General features: G+C 66.6%; 2 protein-coding genes across 6 annotated transcripts; one reads left to right on the top strand and one right to left on the bottom strand.

Annotated features, from left to right (window-relative positions):
- Positions 1-127: 127 nt before the first annotated feature.
- LOC107050029 (serine/arginine repetitive matrix protein 1-like) lies at positions 128-9811 on the bottom strand. 4 transcript variants are annotated; one of them, XM_025145683.3, is made up of 14 exons: positions 7643-9811; positions 7401-7493; positions 4150-4266; positions 3950-4072; positions 3583-3698; positions 3417-3481; positions 3315-3334; positions 3038-3118; positions 2843-2901; positions 2341-2450; positions 2085-2236; positions 1765-1860; positions 1515-1664; positions 128-819 (listed from the first exon to the last, which is right to left on the bottom strand). In XM_025145683.3, exons 1-14 carry the CDS (start codon positions 8024-8026, stop codon positions 511-513), a joined length of 1875 nt encoding a protein of 624 aa, XP_025001451.3. In that variant the 5' UTR covers positions 8027-9811; the 3' UTR covers positions 128-510. The 4 variants fall into 4 exon arrangements, with proteins under 4 accessions (XP_025001451.3, XP_046760923.1, XP_025001452.1 ...); XM_046904967.1 differs by having other exon boundaries at positions 7625-9811; XM_025145684.3 differs by lacking the exons at positions 7401-7493; positions 7643-9811 and adding an exon at positions 5815-5950.
- On the top strand, positions 9248-27471 carry LOC107050028 (adenylate cyclase type 6-like). 2 transcript variants are annotated; one of them, XM_040654803.2, is made up of 22 exons: positions 9248-9492; positions 11117-11822; positions 13887-14036; positions 14340-14461; positions 14545-14656; positions 15136-15263; positions 15954-16112; positions 16189-16330; positions 17693-17821; positions 18576-18601; positions 18696-18843; positions 19593-19690; positions 20345-20432; positions 20518-20634; positions 21195-21353; positions 22005-22180; positions 23352-23381; positions 23631-23760; positions 24489-24752; positions 25409-25613; positions 26466-26590; positions 26681-27471. In XM_040654803.2, exons 2-22 carry the CDS (start codon positions 11118-11120, stop codon positions 26807-26809), a joined length of 3342 nt encoding a protein of 1113 aa, XP_040510737.1. In that variant the 5' UTR covers positions 9248-9492; position 11117; the 3' UTR covers positions 26810-27471. The 2 variants fall into 2 exon arrangements, with proteins under 2 accessions (XP_040510737.1, XP_046760922.1); XM_046904966.1 differs by having other exon boundaries at positions 17696-17821; positions 26681-27465.
- Positions 27472-27743: the final 272 nt, after the last annotated feature.

Below are 27743 nucleotides of genomic sequence, written 5' to 3' on the forward strand. Positions count from 1 at the left end.
GCGAAGCGTGCGGTGTGGCCCCCTCCTCCTGGGGGTCCCATGCAGGGGAAGGGGACAGCCTGACCCCCCCGGGAGGTGGGCACAGCCCTCCCCCCCAATGTCCTCGGGGCAGTGCTTTGTGTTGCAAGGGAGGGGGGGGGGAATCGTGCTGGAGCTGCCCCCCCCACTCCCCCGCCTGCCCTATGGGGGGAGGCACCCTTTGCTGCTGGGAATGGGGCAGCGTGCAATGCAGGGGAAGCTGAGGTGGGGTGGAGTTGTGGGGCAGCTCTGGGGTCACCCGGAGCCGAGGGGGGGGGGTGGGGTGGGGATCCTGGCCGCCGACCCCCCCCCCCCCCCCCCCCCCCCATGTGCTTAGTATGGCTGACGGCGTGCCGGGAAGCTGCCGCTGTTCCCCAAGAGAAGGGAGATTGTCTGAGCACCCCCAGCGTGGAGCTGGGGGGGGCACGGGTATGACGAGCTGCAGGGCCGGGCCCCGGCCGTGCCCCCCCCCCTCCAACCCTCCCCCAGCCCCTAATAGCTGTCCTTGGCCCAGGGCCGGCTGCGCTGCCAGTTCCTATCGGGGTCCCGTTCGAGGAGCCGCTCCTGTGCTGCGGTGGGGGCCGAGGGGGGGCCGTGCAGCCCCGAGTTGTGGTGTCGGTGTGGTTGGTAGAGGTCGGGGTAGGGCCCCCCGTACTCCTCCTCCTCCTCCAGGTGCCGTGAGCTGCGCTGGGTTGGACCCCCCCACGCACGGGGGGAGGGATCGCTGGCCTCGTCTGATGGCATCAGGCTGTCGTGCTCCAGGGGGGAGTGCTCACCCCGCTCCTCCAGCAGCTGCTGGCCCTGGGGGGGGGGGAGAGGGGCCGTGGGGGGGGCTGTGGGGAAGCCATGGTTGCACCCTGCTTGGATGCCCGTGGGGATGGGGGGGATGTGGAGATGGGGCTGTGGGGGTGGCACTGGGGGAGCCCGTTGCTGTCCTTCTTCCCATAGGGAGCTTGGGGTGGGGGGTGGAGGGTCTGGGAGTACCTTCAGTGGGGGGGGTGGGTGTTATGGGGTCAGTGTGGGGAGCCCTATGGCTGCCCCGTGGTTGGATGTCCATAGGGATGGGGGGGACACGGAGATGGGGCTGTGGGGACGGCACTGGGGGACCCCATGGCTGCTCTGTTCCCCATAGGGAGCTGGGGGGGGGTCTGGGGGTACCTTCAATGGGGGATGGTGGTGCTATGGGGGGGACCCCATGGCTGGGCCGTGGTTGGATGCCTATAGGAATGGGGGATGCAGAGATGGGGCTGCGGGGGTGGCATTGGGGGGACCCCATTGCTGTCCTTCTTCCCATAGGGAGCTTGGGGGGATCTGGGGGTCCCTGCAGCTGGGAATAGTGGTGCTATGGGGTCAGTGGGGGGGGAGGGGGGTCCCTATGGCTGCCCCTTGGTTGGATGCCCATAGGGACCGGGGGAGATGTGGAGATGGGGCTGTGGGGGTGGCATTGGGGGACCCCATGGCTGCCCCCTTTTTGGGGTGGGGGGGTCGAGTGGTACCTGCAGCCCTGGGAGGCTGCTGGGGGAGGGCACAGCGTGGGGGCTGTGGGGTGGGTGGTGCGTGGCACGCCAGTACACCTCCAGGTACTCAGCCAGGTGCTCGCAGGCATCCTCCAGCTGGTTCTCATCCAGGATGACATCAAACAGCTCCTGGGGAGGGGGGATGTATTGGGGTGGGGGGGATATGGGGCCAGGGATCGGGCGGGGGGGGAGGGGGCCCTATGGGTGTCCCCAGGGTGGGGGGTCTCACCGGGGGGCACTGCACCAGTTTGTCCGCTGCCATCATCTGCACGTTGAGGTGCTTCACCTGCGATTTGCCACGGGATTTGATGAGCCGCTGGAGGACCTATGGATGGGGGGGGGGGGGATAATGCTGGGGGGGGCAGCGTGGTGGGGGGGCTGCCCCTTTAGTTGAGTGCCCATAGGGTTGGGGTTGGGCTGTGGGGTGGAGGTGGGGTACCCCATGGCCGCCCCTTTTTGGATGCGCGTTGGGACAGAACAGGATGCAGAGATATGGGGCGGCCCCCTACCCCCCCCCCCCCCCTCCCTGCAGCCCCACAGCCCCCCCACCTTGGGGGAGGACACTTTGACGTAGACGATGATGGGTGCTAACGAGGTCTTGGCCAGCTGTGCGGGGTGGTTGATGGTGTCAGCATCCAGCACCACCAGCTGCAGCGACTTGGCCAGCTCGAAGATGCGCTCGATCTCACTCTGCACCTCCGCTTTTGGGGTCGGGATAAATGGGGGTGTTTTAGGGTCTGGGGTGGGGGGGGAAGGGGGGTGCTGAGTCATAGGGTGACCCCCCCCCCCCAACCCCACACCTCACCGATGGTGGAGCGCGCGGCCGAGCGTTCGAGGAGCGCCTGTTTGCCCACGTTGTTGAGGATGGAGCGTTTGGCCAAGGAGAGATCCGCCGTGATGTGGGTGATGGAGATCCTGGGGGGGGACGGTGGTATGGGGGGGGGAACCGCAGGGAGGCGGCATTGGGGGTCTGTGGGGTCCGTGAGGTGGCACAGAGGTGGTACTGGGGGTCTGTGGGATCCGTGGGGTATGGGGATGGCACAAAGCTGGCATTGGGGGTACAGGGGTGGCACAGAGGTGGCATTGGGGGTCCATGGGGTGGTATAGAGGTGGTAGTGGGGGTCTGTGGGGTCCATGGGGTCTGTGAGGTGGCACAGAGGTGGTATTGGGGGGCCATGGAGTGTGGGGATGGCACAGAGGTGGCATTTGGGGGTCTGTGGGTGTTGGGGGGGGGGGTGGTTAGGGGTAGGGTTGGGGTCGGGGGGGGGGTGGTTAGGGGTAGGGTTGGGGTCGGGGGGGGCCCCCACCTGCCGTCAAATCTGTGCTTGAGGAAATCGAAGAGCGCTTTCTGCATCATGTCGGTGACCTGCGGTGAGCGGAGCAGATGGCAGCACCGGGGGGGGGGGGGGCAGCCATGTGGCACCCCACTGTCACCCCATCTGTTACGGGATAAGGCGGGGGGGGGATGGACCCAGCCTCAACCTGCCCCCCTCCCCCATTACCTCGTATCCCTTTAGGGAGGGCCCCACCAACACCACGGGGCGCATGGAGGGCACCACATCGTAGGGGGGGATGTGCTGCGTCTGTGGGGGGGGGATAGGGGGTGTCAGTGCCCTGAGCTCCCACACAGCAACCCCCCCCCCTCAACCAGGTGCCCCTCCGGCCCCACAGTTATATGGGCAGAGGTGTCCCCTCCACCCCCCTCCCCATCGCCCCTCCAACCACATGGAGAGAGGGTTCCACACCCCCCCCCCCCCCAAAGCCCCCTCCCCATCTCACCTGTTTCTGCTTCTGTTTGGCTTTGGGGATAGGAGAGAAGGAGCAGAGGTCGGTGACGGCCCCATAGACCCCCCCGCCCCCCCCTTATTGCCACCCCCTCACCTAATGAAGGGGGGGGCGATCGCCGGCTCCCGCTGTCACCAATGCCCGGAGCGCTTCCAGCTCTCCTGGGGGGATATGAAGGGGGGGGGGGAATAGGGGTGAGGGGGGGCCCTATGGGGCCGGGGGGGTGGCAATGAGGGGGAGGGGGTTGGGGGGTCCCTCATACCGCGCTCTCTGCTCCTGTTTGAGCCTCACGGCCTCCAGGCGCTGCGGGCTGGGGATGAAGGCGATGTCCCCCCCCTCCTTCACTAAGCGCCCGATCCACCAATCATTGCTGTATTTCTGCACAGAGATAATGGGGGGGGGGGGGGGGTGAGGCCTTGGGGGGGTCCCTACACCTGGCTGCCCCCCCATCCCATCCCCACATCCCTATGTCCCCCCCCCCATCCCCACAACTCTATATCCCCCCTATCCCCACAAGCGCACGAGGAGAGCGCACCCCATCCCCACAACCACCCCCCCTCCCCACGAGCAGCTTTGGAGGGGGGGGGTCCCACACCCCCCTGCGCCCCCTCCCCCATATCCCTCCCCACCTCTTTAATGTGCAGGAAATCTTTGGCCTCGAAGTTAATTGCTGCCCCCTGTAACGGGCACTCCTCATCCAGCGCTCCGCAGTAGCTGACATTGGTGCGCACGGCGAAGGCGACGGGTTTGTGCTGGGGGGGGGAATTGGGGAGGGGGTCAGCGCCCCATAAGCGCCCCATAGAGGGCTGGGGGACCCATAGGGCCGTACCTTGGCCCTCTCGAGCTGCTGCTGAGCACGGCTCTGCCCCTCGCGCCGCTCGCGGTCCTCCTCCAGGGACGCGTCCGAGTCCAGAGAGGGGCGGCTGGTGTAGGAATCGGCCGAGCCCTATATGGGGGGGGGTGTGGGGAGGGACCCCCGGGGTCATGGGGACGGTGTGGGGCAGTGGGGTGATGGAGGGATGGGATGGGAGGGGGGATGGGAGCGTCATTGGGATGGGGTTATCGTGGGGATGGGGACAGCGTGGGGTTATTATGGGGCTGGGAATGGGGACATGGGGCTGCCATGGGGTTATTGTGGGGTTGGGGACATCGCAGGGTTATTATGGGGCTGGGAATGGGGATATGGGGCTGCCATGGGGTTACTGTGGGGTTGGGGACATCGCAGAGCTATGGGGATATCATAGGGATGGGGACATCTTGGGGCCATCATGGGGTTATCATGGGGATGAGGATGGGGACGTGGGGCTGTCATGGGGTTGGGGACGTCATGGGGTTATTATGGGGATGGGAATGGGGACATGGGGCCATCATGGGGATGGGGACATCCCAGGGCCATGGGGACATCATGGGGTTATTGTAGGGCTGGGGACCTTATGGGGTTATTATGGGGACGGGGACATCCCAGGGATGTGGGGACATTTTGGGGATGGGGACACGGAGACATCATGGAGTTACCATAGGGGTGGGGACATGGGGCTGTCATGGGGTTATCATAGGGGTGGGGACATGGGGCCGTCATGGGGTTATTGTGGGGTTTGGGATGGGGACAATGGGGACGTGGGACCTCCCAGTGCCATCCTTGGGGCCATGGTGGAGGTGTGGGGTTGGGGATGGGATGGACACCGTATGGGGGCATCATGGGGACATCAGAGGGCAATGGGGGCGGCACGGGGTGGGGGGGCATCATTGGGATGTGGGGATGTTCCTCCCCCCCCCCCCCAGGGGTCTGCACTCCATTGGGGTCACTCATAGAGCCCCACTACTTTGGGGGTCATCACTATGGGTGCCAACCCGGGGGGGGGGCACACGCAGTTCCCCCCCCTTCCCCCCCCCCCCATAAAACAAATGGGGTCACCGTGGTGACCCCCAATCCCCCCCCAAATGAGATGAGGTGACAACAAACCGACCCCCAGTGCTCCCCCCAAAAGAAGATGGGGGTCACCACGCCCCCCCCTCCCCCCCCCCACTGACATAGGGTCAGTACAGTGACCCCCAATGCCCCCCCCATAATGACGTAGGGTCACCACGCTGCCCCCCCCGGTGCCCTCCCCCATTTTAACCACTCCCCGCTGTATCCAGAGCAGTGCCGGAGCTGCAGGGATATATTTATAGCCCCCCCCCCGCCCCCCCAAAGCACTCCGGGCCCCACAGCAGTGCAGCATCGCCCCCCCCCCCCCCCCCCCCCCCACGCAGCAATCGGGCTCTCCCAGCACTGCCCCCCCCCCCCCCCATTACCCCCTCCATACACCCCCCCCCCCCCCACGTACACCCCCACGTACACCGCCCCCCCCCCCCCCCCCATATCTGGGGTTAACAAAGGGTCTATGGGCGGCCCGACCCCCCCAGTATGACCCCCCCCCGCGATATCACACCGCCCCATATCCCCCCCCCCATAACACCCCCATATGCCCCCCCCCCCCGGTACCGGCGGTACCTCGTGCAATAGGAACGTCGCGCTGGAGTCAGAAAACGACATAGACGGGACGAACCGAACCGAACCGAACCGCCCCCCCCCCGCTCCCACCGCCGGTACCGATCCGGCTCCGGTTCGGCTGCGCTCGGCCTCGCCCGGCCCTCCCCCGCCCCTCCCACCGCCCCTCCCCGCCCCCCCCCCCCCCCGGGGGAGCGCGGAGCCGCCGCCCCCGCAGCACCGGAGCGGGAAGGGGGGGGGGGGGGGGGGCTCTATTTTACCCCTTTTCCCCCAGGCTGCGGTGCCCCCCCCACCCCCGGATCCCCCCATAAAAGGCGGGGGGGCTTTTAGCAAAGCACGGAGGGGGCGAACCCCATCTGGGGGGGGGGGAAGGGGTTGGAGGAGGGGTTCTGCCCACCCCCCCGCCCCCCCGGAGCCTTTGACCGGGGGGGGTCCTCGTGTTCCTCCCACCCGCGGCCCCCCCCATCACGGAGGGTCTCTGTGCGGGGGGGGGCAAATCCCAACGGATTGGGGAGGCGCACGGCTCGGAGGTGGGGTCGTACCCCCCCGCCCCCCCTCCCAGAGCGTTATACGGGGGGGGTCCCGGGGGGGGGATCCCGTGGGGGGGGGGGGGGGGGGGTTGGGGTACCTCCATGCTCCGACGCGGCGGCCCCGTCCGGTCCCGAAGCGGCACAGCGCGGTATAACGGGGCCGGAGCCGCACCCGCCCCCCCCGCACCGCCGCACCCCCACACCCCCCCTACACCCCCCCCCCCACCGCCCCATGGGACCGGGACCGGCCCTCCCCCCCCCCCCCGTTATACCGCTCCTATGGGGGGGAGCACCGGCACTGCTGTGGGCTACAACAGCCCTGTGGGGGGGGTGAGGGGGGGCACCGCTCGGTACAACGGGGCCTTTTGGGTGGGGGGGGGACCGGTAATGGGGGGGGGGGGGGGGGGGGGGGGCAGCGGGAGCTCTCCGCGGTGCTGAAAGCGCACCGATGGGATCGGGAGCACCGAGCGTGCTGGGGGGGGGCACGGAGATGAGGACCCCCCATAACCCCCTCCGGTGCTCCCCGGTTCCGGAGATGACGGCGGTGCCGTTACCGGAGCGGGAGGAGCGGCGCACGGCGCCCCCCACCCCCAACCCCCCCACACCGCCGGTCCTCATTGCCCCCCCCGCGCCGCAGTGCCGCTCCCGGTGCGCTCTGACGCAGCGTTCCCCGCGGAGCGGTGCGGAGCGGCCGCTGCGGCGGTACCGGAAAGCGGTGGGTCCGTTCCCACCTCCGGTACCGGCTGTGTGTGGGGGGGGAGGGGGTCCTTCTGGTGCTCAGCGGCACCGGTGGGGGGGGGCACGGAGCTCCCTGATGTGCCCGGTGGGGCTCCCGGTGCCGGTGACGCCCGGCGGTACCCAACGCCCGGTTCCGGTTCCCGGTACCGCCCGGTTTCCGTTCCCGTTTCCCGGTGCCGACGCCCGGTTCGGGTTCCCGGTGCCATTTCTCCGTTCCCAGAGCCCACACCCGCTGATGCCCGGTGCCGTTTCCCGGTGCCGTTTCCCGGTGCCGTTTCCCGGTGCCGTTTCCCGGTGCCGTTCGGTTCCGGTTCCGCTCACCTGCCGCCGGAGGACGCTGGACGTGGTGTCGGACGAAGTGCTGCCGTCGGACCGTTTGAAGCGGCTTTTCCGTTTCGGGATCCTTCGGGGGCTCTGCGGGCCGGGGGGGCTCCGTGAGCACCGGGCGGTACCGGGCGGTACCGGGACGTTCCATACGGGGCGGCTCCCGGTGCTGCTGCGCTTCCCCCCCCCCTCCCCCCCCCCCACCCCCCCGCATTCCTCACCGAACCGACCCCGCTCACCTGGAACGAACCGGGTGAGGACGGCTGCGTCGGAGCGGACATCCCCGGGGGCGGCGGTACCGACGGTACCACCCGGCGGATCCCCCCCCGCCCCCGGAATCGGACCGCGGTGATCCGCCGGGGAAGGGCCGCACCGCCGCCGCCGTTTGCACCGCGCACCGCATCACACGGGGCCGCCGGGGGCGTCCCGAGCGTCCCCGCCCCCGCCCCCCCCCCCTCCCCAGCGCCCACGCGTGTCCGTGTCCGTAACCCCCCCCACACGCGGGGCTTTGCCCCCATCTCTCCGTTCTCTGTGCTGGGGGTCACCCCTGGGCTCCCCCCCCCCCCCGTTTGGACCGGACCCGGCCTGGCCCCGCACCGCTGCACTGCACAGTGGGGCCTCATTAGGGTTGGGGTCCGGCCCAGAGACCCCCAGAGGGTCCACCCCAAAGACCCTCTATAGGGTCGTGGTCAGTTCAGAGACCCCCATAGGGTCCATCCCAAAGACCCGCTATAGGGTCAGTCCAGAGACCCCCACAGGGTCCATCCCAAAGACCCCCTGTAGGGTCACGGTCAGTCCAGTCACCCCCATAGGGTCCATCCCAAAGACCCCCATAGGGTCATGGTCAGCCCCAAAGACCCCATAGGGTCCAGGTCCATCTCAGGGACCCTTGTAGGGTCAGGGTCCACCCAGAGACCCCCCAAAGGGTCAGAGTCCATCCCAAAGACCCCTGTAGGGTCAGGATCCATCCCAGTGACCTCCCCATAGGGTCCAGGTCAGCCCAGAGCCCCCCCATAGGGTCCATCCCAGGGACCCCCATAGGATCGGGGTCCATGCAAAGACCCCCATAGGGTCAGAGCCTATCCCAAGGACCCCCATAGGGCCCATCTCATGGACCCCCATAGGATCAGAGTCCGCCCAGAGACCCCCATAGCCTCCATCCCACGGCCCCCCCATAGGATTTGGGTCCAGCGGGGTCCGGCTCCACCTCCGCCCCCCCCTCCCCTATGGGACACCCCCACACGTGCCGCTATGGGGCAGTGGTTGCCCCGCGGGGACACGGTGACACCGCCCCCCCCCTCCAGCGCTGCGGTGGCACTTCCGCGCGGAGCGGCGTTAATTAATGATTAATCAGCGCTCCCCGGGGCCGAGCGCCGCGGGGGGGGGGAGGGGAGGGGCTCTGCGCTGTGCTATGGGGGGGGGAGGGGGAGGGCGGGACCCCCATTGGGATGGGGGGATCAGAGGGGGGGTCGTGGGGGGGGGTTGGGAGCACATAGAGATCCGTGAATGGGGCGTGCAAAGGGGGGGGGGGGTGCGAGGGGACGCGCGTGTGCGCGTGCAAGAGGTGCGCGGAAGGGCGCGCGCGCGTGCAAGGATGGGTGTGCAGGGGGGGAGTGCGCGTGCAAAGGGGGGGGGCTCGCGCACGCTCGGGGTGTCCGCTGTGTGCGTGCAAAGGGATGCGCGTGCGGAGGGGGGGGGGCGACGTGAGTGTGCAAAGCGGCGCGGCGGTGCGCGTGCAAAAAAAAAGGGGAGGAGGGGGGGGGGCGTCCCCATTGGGGGGGGGGTCTGAGTGCGTCGGGGCCGCGCACAAAGGGCCGCGCGTGTCCCCGTGTCCCCGCCATGTCACTCCCGCGCGTGTGCCCGCACCGAGCGCTCCGCCCGCGCCTCCCCCGCAGCACCGGACCCCCCCGCGCCGGACCGGGCCGCACCGCACCGCACCGCCGCTGCGCCTTTAAGGCCGCGACCGGGAGCGCCCGGGAGAGGATCCGGGCGGAGGGCGGTGCGGGGCGGTGCGGGCGGACCGGGACCGGCGATGGGGATCGCGATGGAGCGGACGGCCGCGTAGCAGAGGGGCGGTGCGGGGCCGGAGGTGAGTGCGGTACCGGGGGTCGGGGGAGGGGGGAGCGGAGCGGCGGGGCGGGGCGGTGCGGTACCGGCGGTCGGTACCGGGCGGGGAGCGGCGGCTTTAAGGCCGGGCGCGGGGCGCTGCGGGAGGGGCTCTTTCCGGTACCGCTGTGCGCCCCTCCGGTGCCGTTTCCCCCCTCCCACCCCCCCCGCCGTCCCGGTCCGGTACCGACGTGTCCCGTCAATGCGGTCCCGGTGCTCCCGGTGCCCTTTGGGGACGCCCGGAGCTGCGGGACGTTGCGGGACGGGCGGTGCGGCCCCGAACCGGGACCGGGACCGGGAACCGACGGCGGCATCGCGCTCCGCACCGCCGCTGTTTGCGGGAACAAACAGCGGCGGTGCGGAGCCGGGAGGGCCGCGGGGGGGCGGAGGGGCGCGGGACCCTTTTGGGGCGCTGAACCCCTCTGGGTGCGGATGGGGGGGGCGGGGGGTGCGGGACCCCTTTGGGTGCCGACCCCGTCCCGACCGCATTGCACTGCAGAGCCCGGTTGGGTTCGGAGCCCATTTGGGTGCTGATGGGATGGAGGGGGGGGGGGCTGCCGTGGGACCCCCGTGTGGGCGCAGCCCCCGTTTGGGCGCTGGGTGAGCCCCTATTCGGGGGTGGACCCCCACGTGGGCGCCGACCGCGTCTCAGTGCAGACCCCGTTTGGGGGTGAATGGGATGGGGGGGTTTTGGGGTCGGTGAGCACTGCGGGGCTGCGTTGGGGTTCAGAGCCCGTTGGGGTGCCGGTCCCATTTGGGTGTGGAGCCCCATTTCGTGCTGATGGGGGGGGGGGTCGGGTTGGGTTCAGCCCCCATTTGTGCTCAGTGCCGTTTGGGTGCTGACCCCGTGTGGGTGCAGAGCCCCATTTGGGCGCTGATCCCATTTGATGGGGTGGGGGGGGTTGGGCTGCATGAGCACCGGGGGACCCCATTTGGGCTCAGCCCCCATGCGGTGCAGACCCCATTGGGGCGCTGATGGGTCGGGGGGCTTTGGGGTGGCTGAGCAGCACAGGACCCCATTTGGGCTCAGGTCTCCATTTGGGTTCAGACCCCTATTTGAGTGCTGATGGGTCAGAGGGGCTTTGGGGCGGGTGGGCACTGGGGGACCCTATTTGGGCTCAGGTCTCCATTTGGGTTTGGGTCCCCATTTGGGCTCAGCCCCCATGTAGGTGCATGCAGACCCCGTTTGGGCGCTGATGGCTCAGGGGGTGCTTTGGGGCGGCTGAGCACCATAGGGCCCCATTTGGGCTCAGGTCTCCATTTGGGTTCAGCCTCCGTTTGGGCTCAGCCCCCATGTAGGTGCATGCAGACCCCATTGGGCACTGATGGGTCGGGGGGCTCCGGGGCGGCTGAGCACCATAGGGCCCCATTTGGGCTCAGGTCTCCATTTGGGTTTGGGTCCCTATTTGGGCTCAGCCCCCCCGCAGCGCAGACCCCATTGGGGCACAGATGGGTCGGGGGGCTCCGGGGCGGCCGAGCACCGCGGGACCCCATTTGTGCTCAGCCCCCACGTGGGTTTGGGTCCCCGTCGGTGCTCAGCCCCCCTCTGCGCCGTCGGCTCGCGGTGCTCTTCGTGCCCCCCCCTCACCCCCCCCCCCCCCCCGCAGCATGTCGTGGTTCAGCGCCCTCCTGGCCCCCAAAGCGGACGACCGGAAGACGGCGTGGGGGGACCGCAACGGCCCCAAACCGCCGCCCCGCCCCGCCGCGCTCTGCGGCCGCCTCCGCCGCGACGCCCCCCGGGGACCTCCGCGGGCGGACGGCGGAGCGGCGGAGGACGGCGCGGACCCCCCCCGGCCGACGGCGCCGCTCCGCGCCCCGCGGCTCTTCCGCTCCCGGCGTTTCCCGTCGCTCAAACTGGAGCTGCTCTACCAGCGCTACTTCGCTCAGCTCGACCGGCGCCGCCTGGCGGTGCTGCTGGGGCTGCAGGCGCTGCTGTGCGCTCTGCTGCTGGCGCTGCACTGCGCGCCCGGCGCCCCCAACGCGGCGGTGGCGGCGGCGCTGAGCGCGGCGGCGGCGGCGGCGGCGCTGCTGGCGGTGCTGTGCGGGCGGGGCGCGTTCCCGCGGGAGGCGGTGCGCGCTCTGAGCTACGCGGCTCTGGGGCTGCTGGCGGCGGTGCCGCTGCTGGGAGCGGCCGCGGTGGCCCCGCGCGGGGCGGCGGAGGGCGTTTGGTGGGGCGTGCTCTGCATCTACGCCGCCTACGCGCTGCTGCCCGTGCGCATGCGCGCCGCCGTGCTGGCCGGGGCGCTGCTGGCCGCGCTGCAGCTCGGCGTCACGTGGCATCTGTGCGCCGACGAGCCGCTGCTGTGGCGGCAGGTAGGGGGCGGGGCTAAGGAGGGGGCGGGGCTTGCGCGGGGCGAGGGGATTGGAGGGAGGGAGGCGAGGGGGCGGGGCTAAGGGAGGGGGCGGGGCCTCGCGGTGTGGTTATTGGCGTGGAGACGATGGGGCGGGGCTAAACATGGGGCGTGGCTACGGGGTGGTAATTAAAGGAAAGGTGTGTCGGGGGCGGGGTTAAAGAGGGGGCGGGGCTACGCTGTGTGGTTATTGGAGGGGAGAGACGATGGGGCGGGGCTAGGAGAGAGGGCGGGGCTACGTGAGGGGGCGGGGGTACGAGGTGTGGTTATTAAAGGGAAGATGCGTCGGGGCGGGGCTAAAGAGGGGGCGGGGCTTGTAGGGGGTGAGGTTATTGGAGGGAGGGAGGTAATGGAGGCGGGGCTACGCGACGGGGCGGGGCCACGAGGGTGTGGTTATTGGAGGGAAGAGGCATGGGGGGCGGGGCTACGCGAGGGGGCGGGGCTTCAGGGAGGGAGGGTATTGGAGGGAGGTGATGGGGAGGGGCTACGGGGCGTGGTTATTGGAGGGAGAGGGATAGGGGCGGGGCTACAGGGAGGGGGCGGGGCTACGTGGGGGCGGGGCTCGGGGTGAGCTTATTGGAGGGAGGGAGGTGGTGGGGGCGGGACTACGAGAGGGGGCGGGGCTACGGGGGCGGGGTTATAAGGGGTGGTGGGGTGTATATGGGGGGGAGGGGACGCAGGGATAGGGTGCAGTGGGTGTATGTGGGGCAGCAGGAGTGGGGAGAGGGGGTTATGGGGAGAAGGGGGGTGTGGGTCTGTGAATGGGGGGGTGGGGATATGGGGGGCGTGGGGGGGTGGGGGCAGGGGGTTATGGGGGGGGTGGGGATGGGGTGGAGGGGGGTGTGAATGAGGGGACGGGGTTATGGGGGGCAGGGATGAGGTGGGGGGTCTATGGGGGGGAAGGAGGGTTATAGGTGGGGAGGGATGGGGCAGAGGGGAGTTATGGGGGAGCGGGGGCTGGGGGGGGCTGGGATGGGGGAGGGGCGACTCCCAGTCTCCTTTGCTCCCCCCCCCCCCCCCCCATGGCCACAGCCACACTCTGGGCCCCACAGGTTATGGGGCTGCACACAAACCCCCCATTGTGGCTCTGGTGGGGTGGGGGCGGCCACAAAGCCACCATTGTGGGGTCGGGGATTGGGGGGGGGGTCTCCAAGCCCCCATCTGCCCCCGGTGCCACATTGTCCCCAAGGCCACACATTCCCATCATTCCCATATTCCCCCATCCCCCCCCCACTTTGCCCCTGGCTCAGAGGGCACAACCCCGGCGGGGTGACCCTATGGGGCTGCCAGTGGGGCCGGGATGCTGGGACCGCTCCCCCCCCTTCCAGCCCTATAAATAACCCTGGCTGTGATCCCAAAGGACGGGGATGGGGGAAACCGCAGTGCTCCCTCTGCAGCCACTGCTGCTTCCTGGAGGGCCCCACATCCCCACATCCCCATATCTCCATGTCCCCACATCCCCACAACCCCATATCTCCATGTCCCCACATCCCCACAACCCCATATCTCCGTGTCCCCACAGCCCCACATCCCCTCTTGCCCTGATTTCCCCCTCCCCAATGTGCCCCCCATCATCCTTCCCTGGGTCCCCTGTGCCCCCACATCCCCTGCGCCCCCCCATACCCCCACATCTCCCATTCTGTTTCCCCCCATTCCCGGTTACCCTCTGTCTCCCCACATTGGATGTCCCCATCCCCATCCCTGCCCCCCCCGCAGCCCCCCAACGTGAACTCCGGGCTTTGGGGTGCAGGGGGCAGAGCTGGTAGTTCCAAGCCGTGGGGTGGGGGGTGGGTGTGACAGCGGTTCCCCCCATCTCCATGTGCCCCACATCCCCCCCCACTGAGTGCCCCACTCCCTGTGCCCCCTCCATTCCCTGTCCTTAACCCCCCGCAGGCCCCTCCCCACTGGGCCCAGGATTTGGGGTACGGAGGGGGGGGGGGGGTTGGGGTGTGGGGGGTTTTGGGGTGCAGGGGATGGAGGTGGGGGGGGGTCCTGGTGGCACTGCTGACGGTGCCGCTGTCCTCAGCTCAGCGCCAACGCCCTCATCTTCCTCTGCACCAACGTGGTGGGGGTCTGCACCCATTACCCTGCGGAGGTGGCGCAGCGAAAAGCCTTCCAGGAGACCCGTGGGTACATCCAGGCACGGCTGCACCTCCAGAGGGAGAACCGGCAGCAGGTGGGGGCACGGGGGGGCACTGGGGCAGGGGGGACATGGGGGCGGTGGGGACCCCCCAAGGGGTGGTGGTGATGGAGGGACTGTGGGTGGTGGGGTGGTGGTGGGGGAGGTTGGAGACCCAGGGACCATGGGGTCAATGGAGGTGGGGGGGACAGTGGGGGCTCAAAAGGACAATGGGTAATGGGGACGTGGGGATGATGGGGACCTGGGGGGGACAGTGGGGACCTGGGGGTGGTGGTGATGGAGGGGACCCCCAGGGGTGGTGATGGAGGGACGGTGGGTGATGGGCGCTGTGGGGCGCAGGAGCGGCTGCTGCTGTCGGTGCTGCCCCAACACGTGGCCATGGAGATGAAGGAGGACATCAACACCAAGAAGGAGGACATGATGTTCCACAAGATCTACATCCAGAAGCACGACAACGTCAGGTACTGCGGGATGGGGGGGGCGGGGGGGGTCCGACGGCGGCGTCACCCCATATCCCCACCCCACGGCCTTCCTCCCCCCGCAGCATCCTCTTCGCTGACATCGAGGGCTTCACCAGCCTGGCGTCCCAATGCACGGCGCAGGAGTTGGTGATGACGCTCAATGAGCTCTTCGCACGCTTCGACAAGCTGGCGGCGGTGGGTGGGGGGGGGGGGACGTGGGGGGCAGTGGGGACATGGGGGGCAGTGGGGATATGGGGGGCAATGGGGACGTGGGGGCAGAGGGGATATGGGGGGCAATGGTGACGTGGGGGGCAATGGGGGATCTGGGGGCAATGGGAATGGGGGGGGACAATGATGGGAATGGGGGGACAATGGGGGCAATGAGGGGGGGCAATAGGAATGGTGGGAACAGTGGGGGCAACGAGGGATCCCCTGGCCCCCATGTCCCGCCCCATATCCCCCCCCATATCCAACCCTCCCATATCCCCCCCCATATCCACCTCCCCATATCCCCCCATATCCCCCCCCCATATCCCCCCCATATCCCCCCCATATCCCTCCCCTATATCCAACCCCCCACATCCCCCTCCATATCCCCCCCCATATCCCCCCATATCCACCCCCCCCCTATCCCCCCACCCCCCCCCACATCCAACCCCCCATATCCCCCCCAGGAGAACCACTGTCTGCGCATTAAGATCCTGGGCGACTGCTACTACTGCGTGTCGGGGCTGCCGGAGGCGCGGGGGGACCACGCGCACTGCTGCGTGGAGATGGGGGTGGATATGATTGAGGCCATCTCGTGAGTGTGTGCGGCCGGGGGGCGCATCCCTGCGGCGTGACCCCATACGGGGCCCCCCATATGTGTGTGACCCTCCCCATATGTGACCGCATCCCATACGTGAGCCCCCCATAGGTGACCCCACCCCCTCATGTGCCCCCCCCATATGTGTCCCCCCCATATGTGACGCCCCCATATGTGCCCCCCCATATATGCTCTCCCCCATATATGACCCTTCCCCCCTATGTGTGTGCCCCCCCTCACATGTGCCCCCCATATGTGACCCCCCCATATTTGCTCTCCCCCATATGTGCCCCCCATATGTGCCCCCCCCATATATGCTCTCCCCCATGTGACCTCCCCCACAAATGTGTGCCCCCCCACATGTGCCCCCCCCATATGTACGCCCCCATATATGCTCTCCCCCATATGTGACCCCCCCGCTGGCCCCTCCCACAAGAGCCCCCCCCACGTGCCCCCCCCCATATATGACCCCCATATGCTCCCCCCCATATATGCTCCGCCCCACATGCCCCCCCCACACGTGCCCCCCCCATATATGCTCTCCCCCATATGTGCCCCCCTCACGTGCCCCCCCATATATGACCCCCCCCACGTGCCCCCCCATATACGACCCCCACATGTGCCCCCCAATATATGTGCCCCCCCCATATATGCTCCGCCCCACGTGACCCCCCCGCGCCCCCCCAGGTTGGTGCGCGAGGTGACGGGTGTGAACGTGAATATGCGCGTGGGGATCCACAGCGGCCGCGTGCACTGCGGGGTGTTGGGGCTGCGCAAATGGCAGTTCGACGTGTGGTCCAACGACGTCACTTTGGCCAACCACATGGAGGCGGGGGGCAAAGCGGGGTGAGCGCCGGGAAGGGGGGCGGGGGGAGGTGGGGGGGGGGGGGTTCGCCCTATAGGGTCGGCCGGCTGTCCGCAGGCGGATCCACATCACGTGGGCGACGCTGCAGTGCCTGAATGGGGACTACGAGGTGGAGCCGGGAAACGGCGGGGAGCGGAACGCGTATCTGAAGGAGCACAACATCGAAACGTTCCTCGTCGTGGGATGCAGCCAAAAGCGCGTCAGTGCGGGGGGGGGATGAGGGTGGGGTGGGACGGAAGGGGGTGGGGTGGGGTGGGGTGGGAAGGGGGTGGGGAGGTGATGGGGAGGGGAGGGGATGGGGTGGGGTGGGAGGGTGGGGTGGGAGGGGGTGCGGTGGGGTGGAATGGGATGGGATGGGAAGGGGGTGGGACGGGAAGGGGGTGGGAAAGGGATGGGAATGTGATGGGGATGGGATGGGGTGGGGTGGGGTGGAATGGGATTGGATGGGATTGGATTGGATTGGATGGGATTGGATTGGATTGCATTGGATTGGATGGGATGGGAGGGGAGGGGAGGGGATGGGTTGGGGTGAGATGGGACGGGGATGGGGTGGGAAAGGGATGGGAAGGTGATGGGGATGGGGTGGGACAATGATAGGTCAGGGAAGGGACAGGAATGGGGATGGGATGGGGTGGGATGGGGGGGTGGTGTCAGAGAGGTGTGTGGGTGGTCCTTCCGGCTCCAAGCGTTCTGTGGGTCCGTGACCCGACAGATGTGGGATCCCACGACCCCACTGCTCCACGACCCCACTGCTCCACGACCCCACTGCTCCACGACCCCACTGCTCCACGACCCCATTACTCCATGCCCCCATTGCTCCATGCCCCCATTGCTCCACGACCCCACTGCTCCACGACCCCATTACTCCATGCCCCCATTGCTCCACGACCCCACTGCTCCACGCCCCCATGACCCCGTTGTTCCCTGACCTGTTGTTCTGACCACAACCCTATGGTTCTGTGACCCCTATGGGCTCTATGATCGCACGTTTTTATGATCCCATGGTTCCATGATCCTATAGTTTTATGACCCCATTACTCCATGTCCCCATTATTCCATGACCCCATGGTTCTATGGTCATGTATTTCTATGCCCCCATTATTCCACATCCCCATGCTTCCACGGCCCCATTATTCCATGACCACATATTTCTATGACCCCATTACTCCATGACTCCATTATTCCATGACCATATATTTCCATGCCCCCATGGTTCCATGACCCCTATGGTTCTACGACCCCATTATTCCACGACCCCATTATTCCATGCCCATATATTTCTATGACCCCATTACTTCACAACCCCATTATTCCATGACCATATATTTCTATGACCCCATTATTCCATGACCATATATTTCCATGCCCCCATGGTTCCATGACCCCTTATGGTTCTACGATCCTGTAGTTCCACGACCCCATTATTCCACGGCCCCATTATCCCCCGACCATGTATTTCAATGCCCCCATTATTCCACGCCCCCACGCCCCCTTGGTGCTCCCTTCCACGCCCACGCGTGTCCGTGCCCGCCGTGGTCTCACGCGGCGCTGTGCCCCGCAGAAGGAGGAGAAGGCTCTGCTGGCGAAGCTGCAGCGCAGCCACGCGGGCTCAGCGGAGGCTTTGGTTCCACGTTGGGTCCCCGAGCGCTCCTTCAGCCGCCCCAAAGACTGCAAAGCGTTCCGGCAGATGGTGAGCGCTGCTATGGGGGGGACCCCACACCACAGCGCTGTCAGCCCCCCAGCAGTGCTCTCAGCCCCCCAGCAGTGCTCTCAGCCCCCCAATAATGCTCTCAGCCCCCCCAGTAATGCACTCAGCCCCCCAGCAGTGCTCTGAGCCCCCCAGCAGCGCTATCAGCCCCACACCGCCTTCCTGTGTGTTCCCATCGCAGCTCCAGGGCTGCATCCTGCGCCCGACCGCAGCCCCACGGCTGCCCCATTCCCCTTTGGGGCTCCGTATCCTTTTATGGGGTTCCCTGTCCTGTTCGGGGTGCCCCCCTCCCCACGGCCCCTTTCCCCAACCCCTACCCCTGACCCCTAACTCTGACCCCTAACCTTGGCTCCTACTCCGACCCCAACCCCTGACCCCTTACCCTGAGCTCTAACCTGACCCCGACCCCTAACCCTAAGCCCTGACCCCAACCCCTGACCCCTACCCTGACCTCTAACTCAACCCTGACCCCTAATCCCTACCCCTGACCCCTAAACCTACGCCCTAACCTTGACCCCCGACCCCTGACCCCAACCCCTGACCCCACCCCACCCTTGACCTCTAACCTGACCCCTAACCCTAAGCCCTGACCCCTACCCCCGACCCCTAACCTTGACCCCGACCCCTGACCCCTGACCCCTGACCCCTAAGCTTGACCCCCTACCCCAACCCCTGACCCCCACCCCTGACCCCCTACCCCTAAGCAGACCCCCTGACCCCTCTGCATCCCCCGCAGGGCATCGATGACTCCACCAAGGACAAGTAAGTCGTCCCCCCCCCAACCCCCCGACCCCCCACCCCTCACCCCAACCCCCCCCCGCGCCCCCCCACGGCTGCTGACCCCACTGCTGCGCAGCCGCGGTGCCCAGGAGCCGCTCAACCCCGAGGATGAGGTGGATGAGTTCCTGGGCCGCGCCATCGACGCGCGCAGCATCGATCAGCTGCGGAAGGACCACGTGCGGCGCTTCCTGCTCACCTTCCAGAGCCCCGAGCTGGAGAGGAAGGTGGGGCCGCACCCCCCCCCCACCCCACGGGGTCTGCACAGCCCCCCCCCCTCCGTCCTTTGGGGTCCCCCATTTCCCCCCTCCGTCCTTTGGGGTCCCCTATTCCTTTCCATCCGTCCTTTGGGGTCCCCCATTTCCCCCCTCCGTCCTTTGGGATCCCCTATTCCTTTCCATCCGTCCTTTGGGGTCCCCCATTTCCCCCCTCCGTCCTTTGGGATCCCCTATTCCTTTCCATCCGTCCTTTGGGGTCCCCCATTTCCCCCCTCCATCCTTTGGGATCCCCTATTCCTTCCATCCGTCCTTTGGGGTCCCCCATTTCTCACCTCTGTCCTTTAGGGTCCCCCATTTCTCACCTCTATCCCTCTATTCTCCTCCATCCTTTGAGGTCCCCTATTCCTTCCATCCGTCCTTTGGGGTCCCCCATTTCCACTCTATCCTTTGGGGTCCCCTATTCCTTTCCATCCATCCTTTGGGGTCCCCCATTTCTCACCGCTGTCCTTTGGGGTCCCCCATTTCCCCCTCCATCCTTTGGGGTCCCCCATTTCTCATCTCTATCCCTCTATTCCCCTCCACCCTTTGGGGTCCCCTCTATTTTGCCCTCTCCATCCTTCCCATTCCAACCTCCCGGTCCCCCTCCGTCCCCCATATCCCCCCATATCCCCCCATATCCCCCCATATCCCCCATATCCCCCATATCCCCCATATCCCCCTCCGTCCCCCCACATCCTCACATTGTCCCCCCCCCTCAGTACTCCAAGAAGGTCGATAACCGCTTTGGGGGTTACGTGGGCTGCGCTCTGCTCGTCTTCTGCTTCATCTGCTGCGTGCAGCTCATCATCTTCCCCCTGTGAGTGCCCCACAGCCCGCCCCATAGCGCCCCACAGCGCCCCACAGCCCACCCCACAGCGCCCCACAGCCCACCCCATAGTGCTCACAGCCCACCCCATAGTGCTCACAGCCCCCATAGGCCCCATAGCCCACCCCATAGCCCATCCCACAGTACTCACAGCCCCCATAGGCCCCATAGCCCACCCCACAGACCCCATAGCCCACCCCATAGCGCTCATAGCCCACCCCACAGTACTCACAGCCCCCATAGACCCCATAGCCCACCCCATAGCCCACCCCATAAGCCCCATAGCCCACCCCACAGTACTCACAGCCCCCATAGGCCCCATAGCCTGCCCCATAGCCCACCCCATAAGCCCCATAGCTCACCCCACAGTACTCACAGCCCCCATAGATCCCATAGCCCACCCCATAGCCCACCCCATAGCGCCCATAGCCCACCCCACAGTACTCACAGCCCCCATAGATCCCATAGCCCACCCCATAGCCCACCCCATAGCGCCCATAGCCCACCCCACAGTACTCACAGCCCCCATAGGCCCCATAGCCTGCCCCATAGTCCACCCCATAGTACTCACAGCCCTCATAGGCCCCATAGCCCGGCCCATGGGCCCCATAGCCCACCCCATAGCGCTCACCGGCCGCCCCACAGCTCCCCGCTGATGATCGGTGCCTACATCGGAGCCTTCCTCCTCCTCTCCTCCATCCTCTTCATCTGCGCCGTGCATTCGTGCATCAACGTGAGTTGGGGGGGGGGGGGGGCAGTGGGGGGGTCGTGGGGGGGGTTTGGCTGTACCTTAACGGAGTGTCCCCCCCCCATCCCAGCTGTTCCCCCCGGTGCTGCAGCGCCTCTCCCGCTCCATCGTCCGCTCCCGGTCCCGCAGCACCGCCACCGCCGTCCTCGTCGTCATCATCGTCTTCATCACCGCCTTCATCAACATGGTATGGGGGCGGGGGGGGCGTCCCTTCATCAGCACGGTATGGGGTCAGGGATGGGGGGATATGGGGTGTCCCTTCATCAACATGGTATGGGGGCGGGGGGGCGGGGGGGGGGGTATGGGGTGTCCATTCATCAGCATGGTATGGGGTCAGGGGGGAGGATGGGGGGTGTGGGGGGGTGTGGGGTGTCCCTTCATCAACATGATATAGGGTCAGGAATGGGGTCAGGGATAGGGACGATGGGGGTATGATGGGGGGGCGGGGCGGTCTGAGGTGGCCCTTCATCAGCATGGTATGGGGTCAGGGGGGGTGTGGGGTATGGGGTCTCCTTTCATCAACATGATATGGGGTCAGGGATGGGGTCAGGGATAGGGACGATGGGGGGACGGGGGGGTCTGAGGTGTCCATTGCTCAACATGGTACGGGGTCAGGGATGGGGGGGGATATGGGGTATGGGGTGTCGCTTCATCACGATGGTATGGGGTCAGGGGTGGGGTCAGGGATGGGGATGGGGGGGTCTGAGGTGTCCCCTCACCCCACTGCCCCCCCCCATCACCCCACAGTTCTCCTGCAGTCGGGTACCGCTGCGGGACTGCGCTGCGCGCGCCCTCAATGTCAGCCCCACAGCTGTGGGGCCGTGTGAGCTGCGCGCCCTCAACATCTCCCTGGGGGCCCCCCCGGGGCTGTGCCGGCCGCAGGGGGGGGGCTGCGACTTCCCTGAGGTGAGTGGGGATGGGGGGGGCCCTAAAAGTGGGGTGGCGGTGGGGGTGGGGGAGCAGAGGGGCTGAGATCCCATAGGTGCTGCATCGGGGTCTGCGCACTGCGGTGTCCCCGGGGTTATAGGGCACTGCCGTGGGGTCCCATTGGGTGCGGTGTACCCAGAGGTGCTGCCATGGGGTCCCCAAAGGGGCTGAGTTCCTATAAGTGCCATGGGGTCCCCAAAGGAGCCAGGTTCCTATATGTGCCGTCGGGTCCCCAAAGGGGCTGAGTTCCTATAGGTGCCGTGGGGTCCCCACAGATGTGATGTCCCCACGACTATAGGGCACTGCCATGGGGTCCCCAAAGGAGCTGGGCTCATATAGGTGCCATGGGGTCCCCAAAGGGTTTGGGTTCCTACGGGTGCCATGGGGTCCCCAAAGGGGCCGAGTTCCTATATGTGCCGTGGGGTCCCCAAAGGATCTGAGTTCCTATAAGTGCCATGGGGTCCCCAAAGGGTCTGAGTTCCTGTATGTGCCATGGGGTCCCCAAAGGAGCCAGGTTCCTATATGTGCCGTGGGGTCCCCAAAGGAGCCAGGTTCCTCCGGGTGCCGCGGGGTCCGCAGAGGGGCTGAGCTCCTATGGGCGCCCCCACGGCTGCCCCTCTCGGCCCGCAGTACGTGACGCTCAGCGTGGTGCTCAGCCTCCTGGCGGCCGCCGCCTTCCTGCAGCTGAGCAGCGCCGGGAAGCTGCTGCTGGGGGCGGCGCTGGGGGGCGCATACCTGGCGCTGGCGGAGGGACCCCACGCGGCGCTCTTCGACAACGCCGATCTGCTGCTGTTGGCGCACGCGCTGTGAGTGCACACACGGCGCGTCCCCGCGGGGCCGGCGCGTCTGCGCTATGGGGTCAGCGCCCCACTGCGCCCTCTGGGTGCCCATAGGGGCCTCTCTGTGTCCCCATAGGGGCCTCTCTGTGTCCCCTTGGGGTCACCATGGATTCGCTGTCCCCGTAGTGCTCCCTCTGTGTCCCCTCGGGGTCATCACATGTTCACCATAGGACCACCACCCCATTGCATACCCCTGCGCCCTCTGGTTCCTATAGGGTCCTCTCTGTGTCCCCATAGGGTCCTCTCTGTGTCCATTTGGGGTCACCATGGATTCACTGTCCCTATAGGGTCCCCTCTGTGTCCCCTTGGGGTCACCATAGCTTCACTGTCCCTCAATGTGCCCTCATTGTCCCCTCTGTGTCCCTATAGGGTCCCCTCCGTGTCCCCTTGGGTTCATCACATGTTCACCATAAGACCACCACCCCACTGCATCCCCCTGTCCCCTCTGGGTCCCTATAGGGTCCCCTGTGTGTCTCCTTGGGGTCACCATGGATTCGCTGTCCCTATAGGGTCCCCTGTGTGTCTCCTTGGGGTCACCATGTCCCTATAGTGCTCCCTCTGTGTCCCCTTGGGGTCATCACATGTTGACCATGAGGTTACCACCCCACTGTGATCCCCCTGTGCCCTCCATGTCCCTATAGTGTCTCCTCTGGGTCCCTATAGGGTCCCCACTGTGTCCCCTTGGGGTCACCATGGCTTCATCACCCCACTCCGTCCCCCTGTCCCCTCTGGGTCCCTACAAGTTCCCTCTAGGGCCCCCTTGGGGTCAGTATGGGGTCACCACCCTAATGTGACCCCCCTGTCCCCTCTGTGTCCCTATAGTGTCCCCTCTATGTCCCTATAGGGTCCCCTCCGTGTCCCCTCGGGGTCATCACATATTCACCATAGGACCACCACCCCACTGTGTCCCCCTGTCCCCTCTGGGTCCCTGTAGGGTCCCTATAGGGCCCCCTTGGGGTCAGCATGGGGTCACCAGCCTAATGTGACCCCCTCACTATGAGTGTCCCCTCCATGTCCCCTCGGGGTCACTACTGTGTCCCCCTGTCCCCTCTGTGTCCTTATAGGATCCCCTCTGTGCCCCCTTGGGGTCTATATGGGGTCTCTGCCCCTCAGTGACCCCCATGTGCTCTCCCTACAGACCCTCCTTCAACGCCACCCAGGGGGAATGGTGAGTGTGGAGTGGGCTCTGGGGGCATCTTTGGGGTCAGGGGGGGCTCTTTGGGGTTGGGGGGGGGTTCTTTTTAGGGTTGCTGAGGTCTGGCCACGTCCCCGGGCTCCAGCTGCACCTTTGGGGTCGGGCACAGCCTCGAGACCCCCAAGGTGGGCACAGACCCCACTATCACATCCCCGTTAGCGGAGGGGGGGCAGAGCTGTGCCCCCACCCCCAGCACTCAGCAGTGGGTTTGGGGTCCCGCAGCCCGGTGGAGGGGAAGGTGGCTCTGCGTTACGTCACCCCCGTGGTGTTGGGGGTCTTCGCCCTGGCGCTGTACCTCCACGCACAGCAGGTGGAGTCCACCGCGCGCCTCGACTTCCTCTGGAAGCTGCAGGTATGGGGTGGGGGGGCGGGGGGGGGGTCGGGTATGGGGTGGGGAGGGGGGGTACGCGGCTGGGGGTGGGGATGGGAGGGGGATGGGATTGGGATGGGCACGATGGGTCATAGGGGTGGGGATGGGGTTGGGGATGGGGATGGGGATGGGGATGGGGATGGGGATTGGGATGGGGATGGGGATGGGATTGGGATGGAGATGGGATTGGGATTGGGATTGGGATTGGGATGGGATGGGATGGGATGGGATGGGGATGATGAATCACAGGGATGGGGATGGAAAAGGAGATGGGATTGGGATGGAGATGAGGTTGGGATGGGATGGGGATGGGATGGGGATGGGATGGGGATGGGATGGGGATGATGGGTCACAGGGATGGGATTGGGATGGGGATGGGGATGGGGATGGGGATGGGGATGGGGATGGGGATGGGGATGGGGATGGGGATGGGGATGGGAATGGGATGGGGATGGGAATGGGATTGGGATGGAGATGGGATTGGGATGGAGATGGAATTGGGATCGGATGGGGATGATGGGTCACAGGGATGGGATGGAGATGAGATTGGGATGGGATGGGGATGAGATTGGGATGGGATGGGGATGACGGGTCACGGGGATGGGATGAAGATGGGATGGGATGGGGATGAGATTGGGATGGGATGGGGATGACGGGTCACAGGGATGGGATGAAGACCCCCAGGCGCGCCCCCACCCCACACACTGCAGGCGACGGGCGAGAAGGAGGAGATGGAGGAGCTGCAGGCGTACAACCGGCGGCTGCTGCACAACATCCTCCCCAAAGACGTGGCTGCGCATTTCCTGGCGCGGGAGCGGCGCAACGATGAGCTCTACTACCAGTCCTGTGAGTGCGTGGCCGTTATGTTCGCCTCCATCAGCAACTTCTCCGAGTTCTACGTGGAGTTGGAGGCCAACAATGAGGGCGTGGAGTGCCTGCGGCTGCTCAACGAGATCATCGCCGACTTCGATGAGGTGGGGGGGGTCTGTGGGGTGCCGGGGGTGATGGAGAGACCACGGGGTGCCGTCCGTGGGTGGGGTGCAGGGCGTCCTGCGGGGGGTGCACGGAGCACCGTGCGTGGGGGGACCGTGGGGTGGGGTCTATGGGGAGAGCGTGGGGTGGAATGCATGGGAGGATGATGGGGTGGGATGCGTGGGGTCCTGGGGGGGTCACAGAGTGGGGAGACTGTGGGGTGGGATGTGTGGGGGAATGATAGAGTGGGATGCGTGGGGTCCTGGGGGGGGCATGGAGCACTGTGCATGGGGTGCATAAGGATAGAGTGCATGGGGGGACCATGGGGTGGGGTGCAGGGGGTCCTGGGGGGGTGCAGAGCACCACACATGGGATGGAGAGGAATGGAATGCATGGGGGGATGATGGGGTGGGATGCGGGGGGTCCTGGGGGGGGCAAAGAGTGGGGACACGGTGGGGCGGGATGTATGGGGGGAGGATAGGGTGGGATGCGGGGGGGTCACAGAGTGGGGCGACCGTGGGGGGGGCGGGACGCGTACAGACGTAAAGGGGCGGCGGCGCCGTGGGGCTGAGGCCGCAGACGGGGCGCGGGGCAGCCCGTGGTGGGTGGGGGTGGAGGGGGGGGCCGTGCAGCAGAACCCCCCCGCCGTGCCCCGCAGATCATCAGCGAGCAGAAATACCGGCAGCTGGAGAAGATCAAAACCATCGGCAGCACTTACATGGCAGCCTCGGGGCTCAACGCCGCCACCTACGACCGCGAGGGCCGCAGCCACATCGCCGCGCTGGCCGACTACGCCATGCAGCTGATGGAGCAGATGAAGTACATCAACGAGCACTCCTTCAACAACTTCCAGATGAAGATCGGTGCGTCCGCACCCCCCCTTCCCCCCCCCCCGCCCCTCGCTTTTGCACGGCCCTTGCACGCCCCTTCCCTCTTGCACGCCCCTTCCCTCTTGCACGCCCCTTCCCTTCCCTCTTGCACACGCAGCCTCTCCGCCCCCCACCCCCCTTTGTGCCCCCCCCGCTTGCTTTGCACAAGCCCCCCTCCTGCTTGCACGCCCTGTGGTCTTTGCACGCCCTTTGCACGCAGAAGCCTTTACACACAGCTTTACCTGCGCACGTGCAGAGCCTTGAGACGGGGATGGGATGGGATTGGGAATGAGATGGGATTAGGATTGGGATTGGAATGGGGATGAGATGGGATTACGATTGGGATTGGGATGGGGGTGATGGAAATGGGAATTAGATGGGATTAGGATTGGGAATGAGATGGGATTGGGATGGGGATGATGGGTCACAGGGATGGGGATGGGAATGGGAATGAGACGGGGATGAAATGGGATTGGGATTAGGATTGGGATTGGGATGGGAATGGGAATGAGATGGGATTAGGATTGGGATAACGTCACAGGGATGGGGATGAGATGGGTTTGGGATTAGGATTGGGATGGGAATGAGATGGGATTGGGATGATGGGTCACAGGAAAGGGAATGGGATTTGCACACACACCCCATCGCCTCCGCTCCCCTTTGCACACCTATTTGCACGCACAAACCTTTGTACACCCCTTCCCCATTGCACACACGGCCCCCCCCACCCCTTCACATATCGCACCCCCCCCTTTGCACACCCCTCCCTCGCACCGCCCCCACACCCCACAGGAGGGTTCACACCACCCTCTGCCGACCCCCCCCCCCCCCCCCCCCACCCCCCAGGTCTCAACATGGGCCCGGTGGTGGCGGGGGTGATCGGGGCACGCAAACCCCAATACGACATTTGGGGCAACACCGTCAACGTCTCCAGCCGGATGGACAGCACCGGCGTGCCCGACCGCATCCAGGTGTGATAGGGATGGTTTGGGGGGTTGGGGGGGTCCCTGCGCCCCCCCCGCCCACCTCATAGCTCACCCCTTTCCCCCCCCCCATCTCAGGTGACCACAGACCTGTACCAGGTGCTGGCAGCCAAGGGCTACGTGCTGGAGTGCCGCGGGGTGGTGAAGGTCAAAGGCAAAGGGGAGATGACCACCTACTTCCTGAACGCCGGCCCTGGGGGCAGTTAGGGGTCGCCCCCCCCGCCTCACCCCCCCATGGGGAACCCACCCCCCCTTCCCCTCAGCTCCAGGGGTGGGGTGAGAAGGAGGAACCCAAAACCCCATTGAAAGAACGGGGGGAAGGGGGGGGGTCTAAAAGGGAGAAATGGACACAAGGGAGGGGGTTGGGGGGGGCTGTCGTGTGCCCCCCCCTCCTCAAGCAATGTTTGGGGCTGAGGGGTGTGTGTGTGGGGGGGGAGGGCAGGGTGCAGCCTCCCCCCCCACCTCATTTGATGACCCCCCCCCCCGTGCCAAAGAGGGGAGGGGGAGATGGGGAACCCCCCCCCCCCAAGGATTTGGGGCCCCCCCCCCGCCCCTCCTGTGCCAAACATAAGTGCCCACTCTCCCCCCCTCGGGGGGGGGGGCGTAGCAGAGCAATGGGGGCCCGTCCCCGCCCCCCCCCCGGGACCCCCACCCACGGGGAGGCGTGGGGGGGCTCCTCCTTTTAAATGCAAAAAAGAAAAGAATGAAGTGTCTTTTTTTTTCTTCCCTCTCCTTTTTCTTTTTTTAAGCAGCTCGGGGGGGGGCGGTCACCCCCTCCTCCCCCCCCCGCGGTACGCACTTCCACCCCCATTCCCCCCCCCCCCCCCCCCATTCATGTACAGATAAATTATATAAACGCGCTTTGATACGAGAGGTGCTGTGGCTTTCGGGTCAAAGGTCGGGAGGTCGAAGGGCACGGGGGGGTCAGAGGTCGGAGGGGTCAGAGGGCGCGGGGTGGGGGTCCCTCATCACCCCTCACAGCAGCGTTCCACTCACTTCCGGTGCGGCTTTAAACTCCCCCACACGCTTCCGCTTTTCGCCCCGCCCACTTCCGCTGACGGCAGCCCTCACTTCCTCTGCCGCGCCCCTCACTTCCTGCGCCGCGACGCTCTCGCCCCGCCCCTCGCGCATGCGCGCCGCC

The sequence above is a fragment of the Gallus gallus genome, chromosome 34 (assembly GCF_016699485.2).
Source record: "Gallus gallus isolate bGalGal1 chromosome 34, bGalGal1.mat.broiler.GRCg7b, whole genome shotgun sequence".
Classification (NCBI taxonomy): Eukaryota; Metazoa; Chordata; class Aves; order Galliformes; family Phasianidae; genus Gallus; species Gallus gallus.